The 14,876-nt window shown below is 54.9% G+C and overlaps 4 protein-coding genes across 4 annotated transcripts; 1 reads left to right on the forward strand and 3 right to left on the reverse strand.

Moving 5' to 3' along the window:
* Positions 1-297: 297 nt before the first annotated feature.
* On the reverse strand, positions 298-3,028 carry ACET3X_002082 (uncharacterized protein; the record flags this gene model as incomplete). The annotated part of the gene is made up of 8 exons (XM_069447445.1): positions 298-1,098; positions 1,152-1,291; positions 1,345-1,791; positions 1,939-1,955; positions 2,017-2,073; positions 2,292-2,363; positions 2,858-2,885; positions 2,935-3,028. 8 exons carry the CDS (start codon positions 3,026-3,028, stop codon positions 298-300), a joined length of 1,656 nt encoding a protein of 551 aa, XP_069312324.1.
* A 2,439-nt stretch (positions 3,029-5,467) lies between these two features.
* Positions 5,468-7,052, reverse strand: ACET3X_002083 (uncharacterized protein). Its single transcript, XM_069447446.1, has one exon. The coding sequence runs from the start codon at positions 6,886-6,888 to the stop codon at positions 5,629-5,631; it is 1,260 nt and encodes a 419-aa protein (XP_069312325.1). The 5' UTR covers positions 6,889-7,052; the 3' UTR covers positions 5,468-5,628.
* An 828-nt stretch (positions 7,053-7,880) lies between these two features.
* On the forward strand, positions 7,881-10,651 carry ACET3X_002084 (uncharacterized protein). Its single transcript, XM_069447447.1, has 3 exons — positions 7,881-8,305; positions 8,378-8,770; positions 8,833-10,651. Exons 2-3 carry the CDS (start codon positions 8,758-8,760, stop codon positions 9,531-9,533), a joined length of 714 nt encoding a protein of 237 aa, XP_069312326.1. The 5' UTR covers positions 7,881-8,305; positions 8,378-8,757; the 3' UTR covers positions 9,534-10,651.
* Positions 10,652-11,410: 759 nt separating this feature from the next.
* On the reverse strand, positions 11,411-14,528 carry ACET3X_002085 (uncharacterized protein; the record flags this gene model as incomplete). Its single annotated transcript, XM_069447448.1, has 4 exons — positions 11,411-11,445; positions 11,583-11,703; positions 11,905-12,013; positions 12,076-14,528. 4 exons carry the CDS (start codon positions 14,526-14,528, stop codon positions 11,411-11,413), a joined length of 2,718 nt encoding a protein of 905 aa, XP_069312327.1.
* Positions 14,529-14,876: the final 348 nt, after the last annotated feature.

Genomic DNA, 14,876 nt, shown 5'->3' on the forward strand with positions numbered 1-14,876 from the left:
TATCAGAGTCCCAACGCCGCAAAACGCCTCGTCTCTCAGCGATAGAGAGACAAATGGAAACCTCCGCCACCCATATGAACCTCGAGAAATGAGGAGAAAAAGACTCTCTGTGTGCAACAAGAAAAGAGATGACAGGGAAATTTTGATAGACACAGGGGTATAAGTCCTGTCTGTCGAGAAAACACCAGTGAGAAGGACTCGCACGTTATTAGTTTTACACGAAAACGACAACCATGACGCGACAAGGCTCAAGCATTACACCGAATGGCTTTTGTTTAGCACACCATCAGCCCGCTTCTATTGAACGGCAGGCGCCCACATGCCGTTGCCCATTTCCCGTTGGTTGGGGTTGTAGTGGTCTGGCTCGGTGCTGTTGGGCCGGCGGATGTTGTTGTGTTGGTAGTACATGCCGTTTTGTGCTTGGTATTGCGGCTCAGGGTACACGTAGCCGTTGTCTTGTGCGCCAGGAGAGGGGAGAGCCTGCTGGCCGGGTGATTGCCAGCCCATGGCCGACATGTGAGGGCTTCCGTTGGCGCTGGCGGTGCCTCCAGACTGGTTGTGGTTTGCGGTTGTGGGGGGCTCAAGAATCGGCGGTGGGCCGTAGGCGTTGGGGTGTGATGTAATGGCCGGGCGCGAGCTGTTGGAAGCATACGACTGGGCTGTGAGTGCGGGCGAGGCACGCGGGCTGGGCTGGGGCATCTCATGACGCATGTGGGGAGGGACATTCATACCGCCCATGTAGGCGTAGTCGGAGCCCTGGCGATGCAGGCCAGGCATACCGCCAGCAGGCATGCCGTTTGCGGGCGAGAGGGAGAGCGTACGGTCGTTGGGCGAGGGGGTGCCGAGCGGCGACGCCGTCTCGGAGTAGTCACCACCGTCAGAACGGCCGGTCCTGCTCGAGGCAGAGGCACGGGACGCAAGCGCAGCAGCAGTAGCAGCGGCAGCCTCCTCGACAGTACCAGTGTGGTGGTTCTGGTGGCGGGTCAAGGTAGTGCGACGCGTAAACGTCTTCTGGCAGTCGGCATACGGGCACTTGTACGGGCGCTTGCCCGAGTGGATGCGACGGTGGCGGGCCAGCGAACTCGAGTCGCTGAAGGGCTGGTCGATGTTAGCTAGGAAGGACAGAGCAGAGCAGAGCAGACAAAACACACCTTTCCACATCGCTCGCACATGTGCGGCTTCTCGCCGGTGTGGACGCGTTGGTGCACCGTCAGAGCCGAGCGCTGGATGAACTGCTTGCCGCAGTTGGGGTAGTCGCACACGTGAGGGCGGATACCGCTGTGGATACGTTCTGCAGGTCTCAGTCAGTGCTTTGCATTTGGTGTTGCGGCCCAAGCTTCTTACCATGACGTGCGAGGTCACTGCGTCGCGCGAAGCCTTTACCACATGTCGAGCACGCGAAGGCCTTGGGTGGACCCGTGTCCGATGCGGGGCGGCCGCCGTTGTGTTGGTGTTGCGCCTGCGCATCCGCCATCTGCTGCTGCTGCTGAGCATACGCGTGGTCTGGCGGGTTAGGAATATAATTGCTGTTGTTGAGCATGGGCATGGGCGCCTGCATTTGCGAGGGCGACGGGTACCGCAGGCCGTTCATGTGCTGTTGGGGGATCGAGGGATACGAGGGCAGCTGCTGCTGGGGCTGTTGCGACGAGTAGCGCGAAGAGTCTGACGGGTGAGGCGACACGCCACGCTCCGACCCGTTCTCCGACTTGATGTGGCCGCCATTGAGGTACGAGGGCGGCGCGCCAAAGTGCTGGGTCTGCATTGCGTGCTGCATGTTGAGCGCTCCGTTTCCTAGCGAAGCTGTTAATCTCTGGTTCAGGATAGTGTCGAGCTCCATTTGCAGCGTGTCTCGCCCAGGAGCGTGTTTCGCGACACACGATGACAAAGACGGCAAGGGCACCAACAGGCTTAAGACGCAAAAGACGGGACGGTGCGCACCAAATAAGGCTGAGAGGCTGGCGTGATGATGATGGAATCAGCCGGCGTCGGGCAAAGACGCAGTCGTGGTGTTGGCACGTCGAGTCGTCGGCGGTGTTGTCGAGGGGCCGCGCGTAGGTCAATGCAGCGGCTGCACTGTGTCGCAATGTCAGTTTGGGGTTGAGCGAGCGTGGTGTTGCAGCAGTGCAGGCTCGAGGTGAAGGAGCGGCGCGCCCAAAAATGTGCGTCTGGCAGTCACGCTGGCCACGTCGGGCGAGGGTGGAAAAGGGGAGTGGAGCGGTGAGAAGGACCTGCAGCGGGAATGCGCGGGCTGCACGGGGCGAAAGGGAATCGTGCAAAGCGGGAGTACGTACCTGAGATAGATATAGACGGACGAGAGGGCAGGGCAGGGGATGGCGGTGATGGAGAGCGTGGTGTTGGAGAGTCTGCAGGTACTTCTTTACTCGTTGCGCGTAGTTGCCCAGAAAGTCCAAATGGCGCTAGTCCACCTTCGGCCGTGGGCGGATCCTTCCAGCGCTAGTCGACAAAAAGGGACCACGATGTGCGTGCAGCCAGGCCGATGCGTGCGTGTCCAAGCGTCCTGCGTGTCCACCACACTGACACTGGCACCTAGAGTTATACTGTCGCCTATGCAGAAGAATGAAGCCGCGAAACTGCGGTATCGACGGCGGGGTCCGGCGGGTGCGGGCTGGGGGGCTGAGAGAGGGAGAGAGAGAGAGAGACGTCTCCTTGACAGGTGTATTACGATGCGCAGAGAATTACGAGCGCCCAATGACCTGACAGCACTGGATGGTGACGTTGACTGGGGCTCTACACTTTTGGGCCGGGTTGCTGATTAGATTGCTTCCGCCCAACAATATGGTAGGCAGTTTTTAGGTGTATTAAGATGGGGGCGCTGGTCGATCGTGTTCCTTCCTACGGCCGGCAAAAGAAAAGGTGAATCGTGGCTGCATCAGAATCAGTCTTGTTCGCTGACTGTGTCTCACTACACCCTACCTGGTGCTGATTGGTCGTCGTATTCGACTGATTGGCCCTGTCGCCGTCGGTGATCTGGAGATGGGGGTGCGTGTAGAAGAGAACGCTCAAGCATCCTCCTCACGGCATGGAGCAGGGCACGTTCAAATACACACAATCAATGCATCGCAACGCAGCCAGCAGTGGAGCGGGCCCATCCTTGCGTTCATCTCGCGCTCGCGACACTACAGCTTCACCATGACCTTTCCTGTTAGCATGCGGCTGCTAGCTGTCAAGGAGCTGGGGCAATCTTGCGACCTTGTTTGAGGCGTCTGTGGCGCTTTTGTGCACAGATGAGGATCCACAAGCCGATGGTAGTGTACTCTTCATCCAACTTCAACGGCGATTAAGTTCTATTTCCTGTTTGCAATTGCCCACACGGCTCGCGATTTTCCGTGTCGTTGTTGCGATCGCGATGGCGACGGCGATCTGTCATTTCCTCCCCTATTGCCTCCCCCCACCACACACACACACAAGGACGCGTCGGGTTGCAACACCAACAACGACTCAGCGGTTCCTGGTGGCAGCTGGGATTAGAGAGCATGGGCCAGATTTGGAAGGCACATAGAAGGCCGCTAGAAGGAGGGAAGGCACGGTGCATAGCACTTGCTTAGAGCGTGCAGCAGGCGACAAGACAGCGAGCCACGCACCGGCCCCGGCACACGCTGGGTTTGAGACAGCGAGAAGAAGCATAACACTTGAATAACCAACGTATTGCCTTTGCAGTCGCATTTCCTATTGGCCGGCGCTTGTTCATTTTGCGCGAGGTTGGAGACGCCCCTCTGTCTTGTGCAACACCCGCCCACGCCCCCTGAGCGCCCCCGAGTCAATCGTCCAGGGCTTGCGAACGGCAGGTCTGCGTCGTCTACACCGCCACCACGAGGGCCGCATGTCACCGTTGTCCGACCTGCATGCAACTGGCAACACGGCACCAGCGGAGACATTTGCATCCTCTCGCGATGCGCAGTGTCTCCCGCTCGTGATCAACGACACCGTCTGCTCTCGTGAGCACCTTCCCGGCAAGCGCATCGCTGCTGCCGCTTCTGTATCCCCCTTAGCCTGTCTTTGTTTGGCCAAGCTCAGGTACGTGGTTCGACGTGTCTTGCTCACTCGAATCCATTCCAGGCCAAGCCAAGCCCACCGACACCGACACCGACATTTCACCTCGCTCTCCCTCTCCTGGCTGTCTTGCGGTGAAGGGGTCCTGCATATCGACACCTCTTTGTAGCATGGCGCTCTTTCGGTACACTTCCGCCAGATCCGTCTGTGCTTGCGCGTCCCACCAAAGCCAATGTCCATATTTGCCGGACCCACTCCCAGCCTCGTCGCGTTTCCTTGACTGACACGAGCACCTTCGAAACGTCCTGTGCACGGCTTTTCCGCTGCACATCACAAAAGCACAACCATGTCTACACCGCACTCTGCTCTCCGTACCTGGCCGTTCATAACCCAGTATGATCGACAGCACAAGCTAAATCTTATTTCTTATTGAATCATCGTTACATCGTTGCATCGTCACGCGCACTCTGTGCCAACTACGGCAGAGCTACCGTAACTGTTTCATCTCCCACGCCGACATGGATTCCTGGGAGCTATTCCTGTCTCCGAGACGCACAGGGCGCCTCACAATTCCTTGCGCTTTGTGTCATCGCAACTGGCCAGCCGGCGGATGCGGCCCCAGCTCCTTTGGCTAACGTTCCGGCGCAAGGATGACCTGTCGCAACCCTGTGCGTAAGGCGCACTCTCAATCCAAGCGCCCTTCGATGCAATTTCTAGAAGTCGCCCGGATTGGCCACTCTGCGCGCAGCTTCACTCGCCCACACCCTGTCTTTTCCAGAAAATTACCCCTTTCGCCGGTGAAGGCTCCGGACACGAGCCGCCGAGATGACTCTGCGTGAATGTCTGCATGCCGTCATCTCAGTTGGTGCCTGCTTTCTACCCGCCAGTCTGCCAGCAATCCAGAAGTCCCCCCCAGAACGCGTTGTGTAGGTCGTATCGACTAATCAGAGCGCGGCGGGAGCGCGTACACTTCCGATGCGCGTCCAGCGGCATGATTATGCTACGGACAGCGTTCAGAATTCGGCCCTACCGTGTCGTATGATTCTACCGGCCCTGCTCTGTTGGCAGGTGAGCCTCATGCACCCCTTATGCTCGGTGATCAAGTTCAGTGGGTAAGCAAGAGGGTATCCTGCATGATCCCGAGGACATTGCCCTGCGTCTACCCAAGTACCGCGACGCAAGTGTGCGACCGCTGGCCTGACCTGACCAGCTGCCACGACCGGCACCTCGGAAATGGTCAATGTCCTAGTACCTGACTTTGCCCGTTGACAGTTGCGGCAGGATGATCTACAATCAAAGCTCGTTCCGCTGCACGTTTGCGTGGGAACGTTGCAAATGGCGTCCTGAGGTATGCACGTCTGTTGTGTGCATCCCGAATTAGTGGGTTGTACGCCGCCGCTGCACAGACAACATCCGTCGATAGCAGGCGCGCGGACGAGGCAGATCGGGTAGGATGTGGCAATGCAGCGGGAATTGATATGGTACTAATATACAGTTACAGATACAGGTCATGATGAATCACCAGCCGGCTACCCCAACGTAAAGCAAAAAGAAAGGCAGCTCCGTCTATGCCAATATCACAGTCGATCTCCATATACACCCAATAGTCTAGCACCTCTAGACCCTCGGTACTCCGCCGGTACCGAACAACTCCATCTTCACCCGTTCACTCGGTACGCCATAGCTCTTCAACTTGGCCTCAACGTCGAGCATGAATTGTGTGGGTCCGCAACAGTAGTACAGTGTCTTGTCAGTGTCCACATGCAGGTGTTTCCTGTCAATCTTGTCCAGATCTACGCGACCTTGTATCGTGTAGTCGCGGCCCTGAATTTCCCCTTCCCGCGGACTCGACGAGAAGTACACGGCATGCACGTTCTCATGCGCGGCGGCGCGCTGGTCAAAGTGGGCTTTGAACGCGCGTGTGGCAGAGTTGCGTGCGCCCTGGATCCAAGTAATCGGGCGCGTCGTCTTCTCGCTGACGAGCGAGTTGAAGATGGATGTCAACGCCGTCAAACCGACGCCTGCTGAGATGAGCACAACAGGTGCATCCGCATCCACTCCATCCTTGTCGAAGAAGAAATCGCCAAACGGGTGCGAGACCTTGATTACGTCCCCTTGGTTCTTCACATCGTGCAGCAGATTCGATATGTAACCCGCATGCGCCATGTGTTTCTGCTCTCCGACTTCGATCCCTGGCTCCCGCTTGACGCTTATCCGCAGATACTTGTGTCCTGGCGCGTCGCTCAAACTGTACTGTCGCGCCTGCCACACGCCACCATCTAGCTCTTGCACAAACACATTGACCGAGATGTACTGTCCTGGTTTATAAACCGGCAACACAAACTCTTTATCCACAGGCTCGAGATAGAAACTAGTAATCTCCTCGCTCTCCTTTTCCTTTCTGGCAATCGTAAAGTCTTTCCAGTCACTCCAGTACGCCGTCTGCTTATACATGTCGTCTTCCTTGCCAATCATCAGATGCGCAAGTTGCCAGTACGCTGCGCCCCATGCGTCCAGAATCTCTGGTGTCGCGGCGTCTCCTAGCACGGCGCTCATCGTCTCGAGCAAGTGTTTCCCAACGATGTCGTACTGCTCCGGGCGAATGAAGAGGGATACGTGCTTGTGGCATATGAGTTCTATGGCCGGCGAGAGTTGGCCGAGGTCGTCGATGTTGGCCGCGTAGGCGTAAAGGGCGCCGGCGAGGGCGTGGGCTTGGTGGCCGGTGGCTTGGTGTGTGTTGTTGAAGATGTTTTTGAGAGAGGGGTGTGTGGCGATCATGTCGCGGTAGAATTTGGTGGTGATGGTGGTGCCGTGGGCGGCGAGGACGGGGACAGTGGATTTGATGGTTTGGACTTGGGAGGGTGTTAGGGCGCCCATTTTTGCGGGAGGGGGTAGGTTTTTTCTGTTTGCTGTATTAGGTTGGTAGAGGATCGAGGTGTTGATCGTCGTTGTCGTTGTCGTGGTTCGTTGTTCGTTGGTATTGTCCAGAAACTGAGTGTATGGATTTTTACTATTACCACTGATGAAGTAGTGATGACTTGATATTGTATCTACCACATCTCCACATTCGACGTCTTCCCTTTATACCGCCTTGTCTATTGCGTACTCATCTGCAAAGACACACCACTTTTCTCTGTCAATTCCCTACAAGACCCGCTCGAGTGTGCATCTCCGCGGTGATGCACCACACATCCTCGTTTCTTCTAAGCAAGCAAGGTTTCTTACCTAAAAACCCGGAAAAATAAGGGTACCCACAACGCGCCTTGTGACAAAGCGTGACGGGAATTACGCCTCGTGACATTGATCTAAAGTGCAAGCTGTTGTACCGTAAAAGAGATTAAGCGTGTAATTACGTATGGCGCACGTGTGATTTGCCGGGATTTCGCGGGTCGCGCCACTTTTTTTCTACGCGGCAGTGATGGGTGGTTGCGTGAAAGATGTTCAGGTACGAGGACATGAAGTGGGTTCGAGAAACTGGTATAGGAATAGACTCCGAGATGCGATACATGGTACGTAAATACACTGGGCGTCATTGTGTGCGCGCGGGAAGAGAGTTATGTCGTGGTGCCGCGCTGCCATTCTTTCAACAACACACCTTTCGCAACACTTTTCATCATCGCGAGAGACATCTCGATTCACATTCGCAATCAGTGCGCACCCGTGGTCTGCGTCTTTGCCTTAAGCCGCATGCGTGCTGTTGCAGTCGTTGGTGCCGTTCATTGTACGCAGTGACTAAGAAAGTCACACCATCAACGTCAGATGGTTGTTCGGTTTTGTTTCCGACTTCTTCCGGTCGGAACGCGCCCGCGCGCACACGCTGTACCTTGATTAACGCGCAGGGCTGTTTTTTCAGTCAGAACGATGCGCCTGCAGGTAACAATGACTGTTGGGTATCTGATGATGGTTTCTAAATTTATGAATGAGGGTATTGCAAGGCGTATGGTTTCTCCGCGGGAGCAGAGGGGTTGTGGGGTTGTGTTGGGCGTGACGCGACTGCGCACTAAGAGGTAGGTAGGAGAGGTGTTGTGCTCTCCATTGTAATTGCTACTGTTGCCGGTTTCGTGACTTGCTTTAATAATTGGAGTCATTGTTTAGGACGATGGATGCGGATGGTCAAGTATAAAGGTTAACCTACGCCTAATCACAAGCGACATGTAGGATTTTCCATCACATCTTCATCCCGGTTTTGGAATTAGGCGTCGAGGAAGCTTCATTCGGGTCCCTTGGCCTCCTGACTGAATTGTCTCATTGTGCATTCGAGTCTACAATCGTAATTTCGATTTAATTCCCAACTGTGTGCAACTAAATTCCGTGTTCACCAGTGTCCAGCATCATCGCATTGCTGACTGTCGACTTCATCCCATAGATCCCAGATCCCAGCTGCCTAACCTCGCCAAACCTCATCAGAAGCATTATCTTTCAGTCCGCCGTTCATGTCGCTCTGCATTGGAAATTCGGCACAGGGCGGCAGTATGCTGGATGCCGACATGAAAGGACTCCTCAGCATTACCAACTTTCCCACATCCAGATGTGTTGATGTTGCTGACAGTCACAGAAGAACCTTGCCCTTTACGCGATGGTCCAATGCACTTACCCCATCCCCATGGGGTGAGATGACTAGCGCATGTGTATCACCAGGGTGAGTCATGTAAGCTAACAGCCAAGTAGTACCGTGAAACAGCACCAACATCATCACATTCCCAAGCCAACGCGCACCGCCACTACCAATCCTCATCTCCAGCGAGCATGTCTGAACCGGGTTAGTGCGCACGCCAGCTCAAGCAGACAAGAACGCCAATCAAGACACTAAATACCGCGCAGTTCTCAAAGGTACACTTCCGGCAGACCTAAAGGCCCGGATGAAAGCTTCCTACGATGCCATTGCCACCACTTACAATACCAAATTCTACAAAGTCGACGACACGCTGAGAACCGACTACCTCGGCCGCCTCGTCACACTACTACTAAGTCGCAAATCCAGTGACGCAAAGCCATCTTTCAACGTGCTAGAACTCGGTTGCGGCGCCGGCGTACCCGCAACGAAATTCCTTCTCGACAACAAAGACGTAAATTTCACCATTACCGGAAACGACATTTCGACCTCGCAACTCGATCTCGCGCGTCAAAATCTAGCGGGATATGTGAATCAGGGTAGACTGTCGTTGCACGAGGGCGATATGCTTGCGCTCTCATTCCCGGAGGAGACATTCGATGCGATTACGGCGTTTTATAGCATTATTCATCTCCCGCGCGACGAGCAGACGGAGCTCATGCGTATGATTGGCAAGTGGCTCAAGCCTGGTGGGTATTTTCTGGCGAATTTTAGTGTCAGGGATATGCTGGGGTTGGAGGCGGAGAGGTGGTTGGAGCATGAGCAGGGGTGGATGTTTTGGAGTGGGTGGGGGGAGGAGGGGAGTGTGAAGATGGTGGAGGGTGTTGGGTTGAAGGTTTTGGTCAAGGAGGTGAGGCAGGCGGTTGGTGATGAGGCGTTTGTTTGGGTGTTGGCGCAGAAGGGGGGGTAGAAGTAGGTGTGGGACTCATCGCTTTTTTCGCAAGGACGAGGACCAGGGGAATATGGTGGCTTTTTTACTCTGGCTATTCGACGTCTATGCTGGTTTCTGGGTTTTGAATACTAGGCCTCGGGATCGCGATGCTCTCACATAGAGAAAGTTGAGGGTTTTTTGAGACGGTCGGTGCCATACATGCGTTTTGACAAAGAAGATCGCAGAAACATAGCCCGCTGTTTTCTTTCTTTCGAGTGTTTAGAGTCCGGAAGAGACCAGAGGGCATGATACTTCGCTCTCTGGGTTTGGACTTTTAAAGATAGAGAGTGTGTTTTGAAGAGAAGAGGAGACCGGAAAGCAACAATCTTATACACACACTCCGCGAACATTGCAAAAGACGTCTTTGATTTTAGAATTGCTGCCGCTGTTCAATTTTGGATAAATGGTTTCGAGAAAGAGAGCTGAAGTCATCAGTGGCTGGAAAAGTTCTTTTTGAAATACAGAACGCCGGAGAGACGGTAAGTCATGTCTCAGACATATCTTGTTTTCAGAATCCCGCAGACAGAAAGCACATGATAAGAAGAAGAGGAGAAGACTAACCAGTGGAGGGACTATATACACATCCAGACACGCTAACATGCGCTCTGGATCCTCTCCACCGCTTCCGCTGACGACACCATATTAGCGGTCATCATCCTCTTTGTTCCGTCTAACGCCATTCCGCGCACCCTCCTCGCCCACGTATATAAACCCGTCCACCTTCCTCTCTTCGTCTTTGATAACATTTTCTCATTCTACAATTCCTTCTCCAAAAACAGAACCCTAATTTACGCATGTCTGGGAGTTATAGTTGCACTAAAACATTACATGTGTGCAAAGACAAAAAGGAATGCAAGCTCTTTCTATGACTTTTGTTTTCCCGTAAAAACGCGGAGAGTTTATCGATGTCTTTGAGACCTCTTCCTTTCTCCAAAACAGGCCCGGGTATGAGATATGAGATTGGAAAAAACGTGTCCGTTAAGGAACATGCGCGCGCGCGTGTGTGTGTGTGTGTGTGTGTGTGTGTGCGGGCGAGTCCCAAAAACCTCGTCCACCAATCACCATCTACTTCCAAAATACGCCCAAGAACCATACCATGAAGACCTGCATGAATTGATCAAACTTGGAAAAATTACTGAGCTCTGTAGACATGGGGAACGAGAACCGAAGATTACGCGACACTGTGCACATCGTTTCATCAAAAGCCATGTACCCTCTACCATGACGCCGTAACATCTCAACGTTCTGAACCAAAAGCAGCGCAGACACCATGAATTCTTTTGTATCCTTTTTTATGTAAAGAAAGGAAGAAAGCAAGGGATTTTGATCAACTCAGTAGAGAAGGAGGATAAGGAGATGTACCAGTGGTATTTATACACGTGTACACCATGACCCTAACGCTGTAAGATTTTGGAAAGAAAGATCAGAAGAGCACAACGTCCCCAAAACACACACACATACACACCCGTGAGCAACAATCCAAACACCAAAAGTACATCAGCATTCTTCTCATATCCTCTCAAATCATCATACAAAAACGGCCTAAGCCTTACACACGCACGCCGTCTCTCACAAACCCACCACATCTCATCCTATCTTACAAACTCCCCCTTCTCCTCCCTTTTCCCATCCCTCTCCCATATCCCCACCGCCACTAACGGTAATCATTCGAATTATAACTCTGCCTGTTCCCCTGATAGCCTCCGCCCCCTCCATTCCCACCCCGATATCCACCACCACCACCTCGTCCTCCTCTCCCACCCCTCCCCCCTCTATCACCATACCCCCCACCACCTCCTCCCCTCTGATTCTGACTCTGACTCCCCCCACTCCGTCCCAGAATCTCCTCCGCAGGCCTATAAAACCTCTCCTCCCTCAATGGATTCCCACCCTGTTGTTGTTGCTGCTGTGCATGTCCATTCATCCACGCGGGCCTCTGTTGTTGACCAGCACCGCCACCATACGCATGAGCTTGCGGCGGAGGCGCGAAACCCGGTGGCGGCGCAAAGCCCGCTGGCGGAACCCAACCCGGTGGCGGTGGAGGCGGGAAGTTGCCTGCCGCAAAGGGCGGAGGAGGGATGAAGTTAGCACCAGGAGCAGCTCCAGGGAATGGAGGCGCAAAGTTGGCTGGCGGAGCACCGTAACCGCCCTGGTTACCACCGTAGTTACCACGGCCGTTTTGGTAGTTTCCTCCTCCTCCTCTTCCCCCGTTGTTGTTGTGATAATTATCGTTACCGCGGCGATCGTTGTTGTAATTGTTATTACCGCCACCGCCGCCGCCTCGCCAACCTCCTCCACGACCGCCTCCACGCCCGCCACGGTAGCCACCGCGTTCATTCGAGCGACGTACCGATTCCGCTTCGCCAGGGCTAAGCGCTGGTTTGGGTAGTCTGACGCCGGGGAGGAGCACGGATTGATGGGCGCGAGCGGAGCTTAGGCTGGGCATTTCGTAGTATACTCTGTGATTATCATTAGCATTGGCACTCTTGTCCAGAAATAGTGCAAGGGAAGAACAACATACCTCATACTCCTATCCTGCGTAACCTCAAACTCGGTAATGCCGTCCGCATCGAACGGCGGCACAAGCTGGCTATCCATCACAAACAGATCATGCGGTTCCACGTCGCCATGCAGCGCGCGGCTCTTCGCCGGATCGATCTTGTACTTTTGCTGACCCTTACGATACAACGCCTTCTCCACGTCGTCAAAGAGCCCGCTCTCCTGCGAAAAGATGAGCGTCTCCTTACCAAACTCATTGCGCTTGCGCTCGTCGTCCGAGAGCTCCGGGTACTTTGTCGCCATGGCATCAAGTAAGCGCTTCGAATCGATAAACGGCAGAATCGCGACACCCTGCCACGCAAACTTCTTGCCGTTGAGATCAATCGGGAAATCTTGTGGATAAAAGTCTACAATGTTGCTGTCAGGGTCTTCCATGAGGATGCGGAAAGGCTCGGGGATGGCGTGATTTGACGCGGCGGGCAAGACGCCCATGAGCTGCTCATAAGGGTGGAATGGCGTGCCCTTTTCAAACAACTTGCGCGGATCCATGTCTTCGAGGCCAACAAAGTCGGCGGCAAAGGGCGCGTAGTGGTGAGGGAAGTACCAGGTCCAACTCGGGCAGCCCTGCATATAGTATGCCAGCACCCAACAGAGACCCTCTGCGTACTGACGCGCGACCTTGTTGCGGAAGGCAATGTCGTTGGGGTCGACGCCAAACTTTTGCTCGTAGTAACGCTCCTCGTAGCCGTCCTCCCAGAGCATGATCGTATCTTCTTGCTGGCCATCTTCCTTCTTCGGCGACTCGGGGACGACGGGCGTGTTGCGGCCGGGTGTGCCGTTGTCAAGGTCTTCGACCTCGTCTGCCTTGCGCTTTCCGAGGACGGCACTTTCGGCTTCGGGAGCGGGCTCTGCCGCGGTCGGCTCAGGCGGGGCTGTACCGTCGGCCTTGGCCTTCATGAGCTCCTTGAGGCGAGCTGCTGCGCTCTTGTTGGACTGGGCGTCTCGGGTGTGCATGATGTCCTTGTGCACATCGCGCACTTCCTTTGACTGCGCGTCCTTGGGGTCGAAGAATACTATACCTGCGCTCGTGTACGTGTCGGTGTTCTCCTTGGCACGCTTGAAGCCAGGCGGGCCGCTTGCTTCTGTTCGTTGGCGCTTGTTGTTGTTGTTCTGTGCCTCGCGTCTGGCCCGGTTTGCTGCCTGGCGATCCGAGACTTCCTTTCGCTTCTTGAAGATGCCAGCTTCTCGCGTCGCCAGCGCGGACATGATCTGCTGCACACGACGCATGTCTGGGAAACCGTCTTTGGTCACGTAGTCGTCCATCTCAGCGGCGAGATCGCGCCAGATGCTGATGAGCAAGTCGATGCCCTGGTCGCGAATCTCAAGACTGGGCAGATGTGGCAGGAAATCATTACCGACAAAGAAACACATGAAGACCCAGTCATCGAGCGAGCGTTCTAGATCATACTTGAACTTGCGCTTGGGCGTGTCCATCTCTACAGCCAGGTACTCGCGCAAGATGTTGGTATGCAGCCAGATGAACGGCTTGAGCTGGTGCTCCGAGTTGGACCATTCTTCAGCGGCTTCCTCCTCGGTGAGCTTCTTGCCATCGTCGGGGAATTCACAGTTGCTTCGGATATGTCCCTTGCGGCCGCAGCGCGTGCAGACCTTGTCCTTACCCGAGTCGTAGAAGACGTCTTCTCTAAGAACACGGAAATAAGGCTCATGGGTAGCAAGACTCAACATGATCAAATCGGCGTCCAAGCCGTAGATAACGTGCGAAGTGTTTGGGTCATGTGTGGGCATAGAGCGCTGTGAGCGAATAAAGTTCATGATCTTGTGTTCGCCCTCACCAGGCACAGATGCATCGGAGATGATGACTTTCATGTCCTTCCACGAGGGGTCGGTTGTGAACTTGTAGGCACACCAGTATTGAAGACTCTCGGCAAGGAGATGCATGAAGGGGGTACCCGGTGTGATTGCATTCGAGTCCCACGTCTTCTCGATGACCTCTTCGAGGCTAGAAATGTCCTCGCCACGACTTGCTTTCTGCGAGTTGAGCATCTTTTGGAATTCAGCGCGCTCATCGTCCTTTTCCTTTGCCTCTTTTGCGGCGCGGAAACGGCGCGAGCGCTGCTGGTTCATCTTGGCACGAGGCGCAACGCCATCGACAGCCATGTAGAGAAGCTTACGGGGACGGACCATGCCGACACAGCGGTCAGTGTACTCGAAGATGGCCATCATCATGTCGGCCTCAGTCTTGGGCGCAGGCTTATCTTCAGGGTGGGAGCAGGGATGCACAATGCCGTTCATGTCGAGGTAGAGGTTGTCGAACTCTTCGCCGTTGGGATTGGGGCCGGTGCGGTCTACGGGGATGACCGTGTCGCCGACCTTTTTAGGCAGCTCCTCTTGCACAGTGGACACGATCTTGGGGTATTTCTGGCTGAGCCAGCGGAACATGGCCGGGACACCCATGACGGCGGTGGCGCGCGGTGCAGGAAAAGGGAGCTGGGAAGGGTATTATTGCGAATACGACGAAGCGAGAGCGCGTGGACTGAGATGAGTGTCTGAGCAGTAGTGCGATGACAGTGAGAGGGAAAGGGTGGCGACGAAGCTCCTGTGGATGATGCGCCGAAGAAAAGAAAGAGACTGCCCGGCGATGAAGTCGGTCCTCCTGTTGGCTCTGGATGCGGTGTCCGAGAGCAGTCGCGTCCCTTGTGTCGCAATCTGCGTGAGTGCGCTGACACCGGGTTGCGCACGATAGTGATGGGCGGAGGGAATGGGCGTGGGGGAGAAGAGGTGGTTGAAGTAAGGAGCGACGCG

Source organism: Alternaria dauci, chromosome 1 (genome assembly GCF_042100115.1).
Source record: "Alternaria dauci strain A2016 chromosome 1, whole genome shotgun sequence".
Taxonomy (NCBI): Eukaryota; Fungi; Ascomycota; class Dothideomycetes; order Pleosporales; family Pleosporaceae; genus Alternaria; species Alternaria dauci.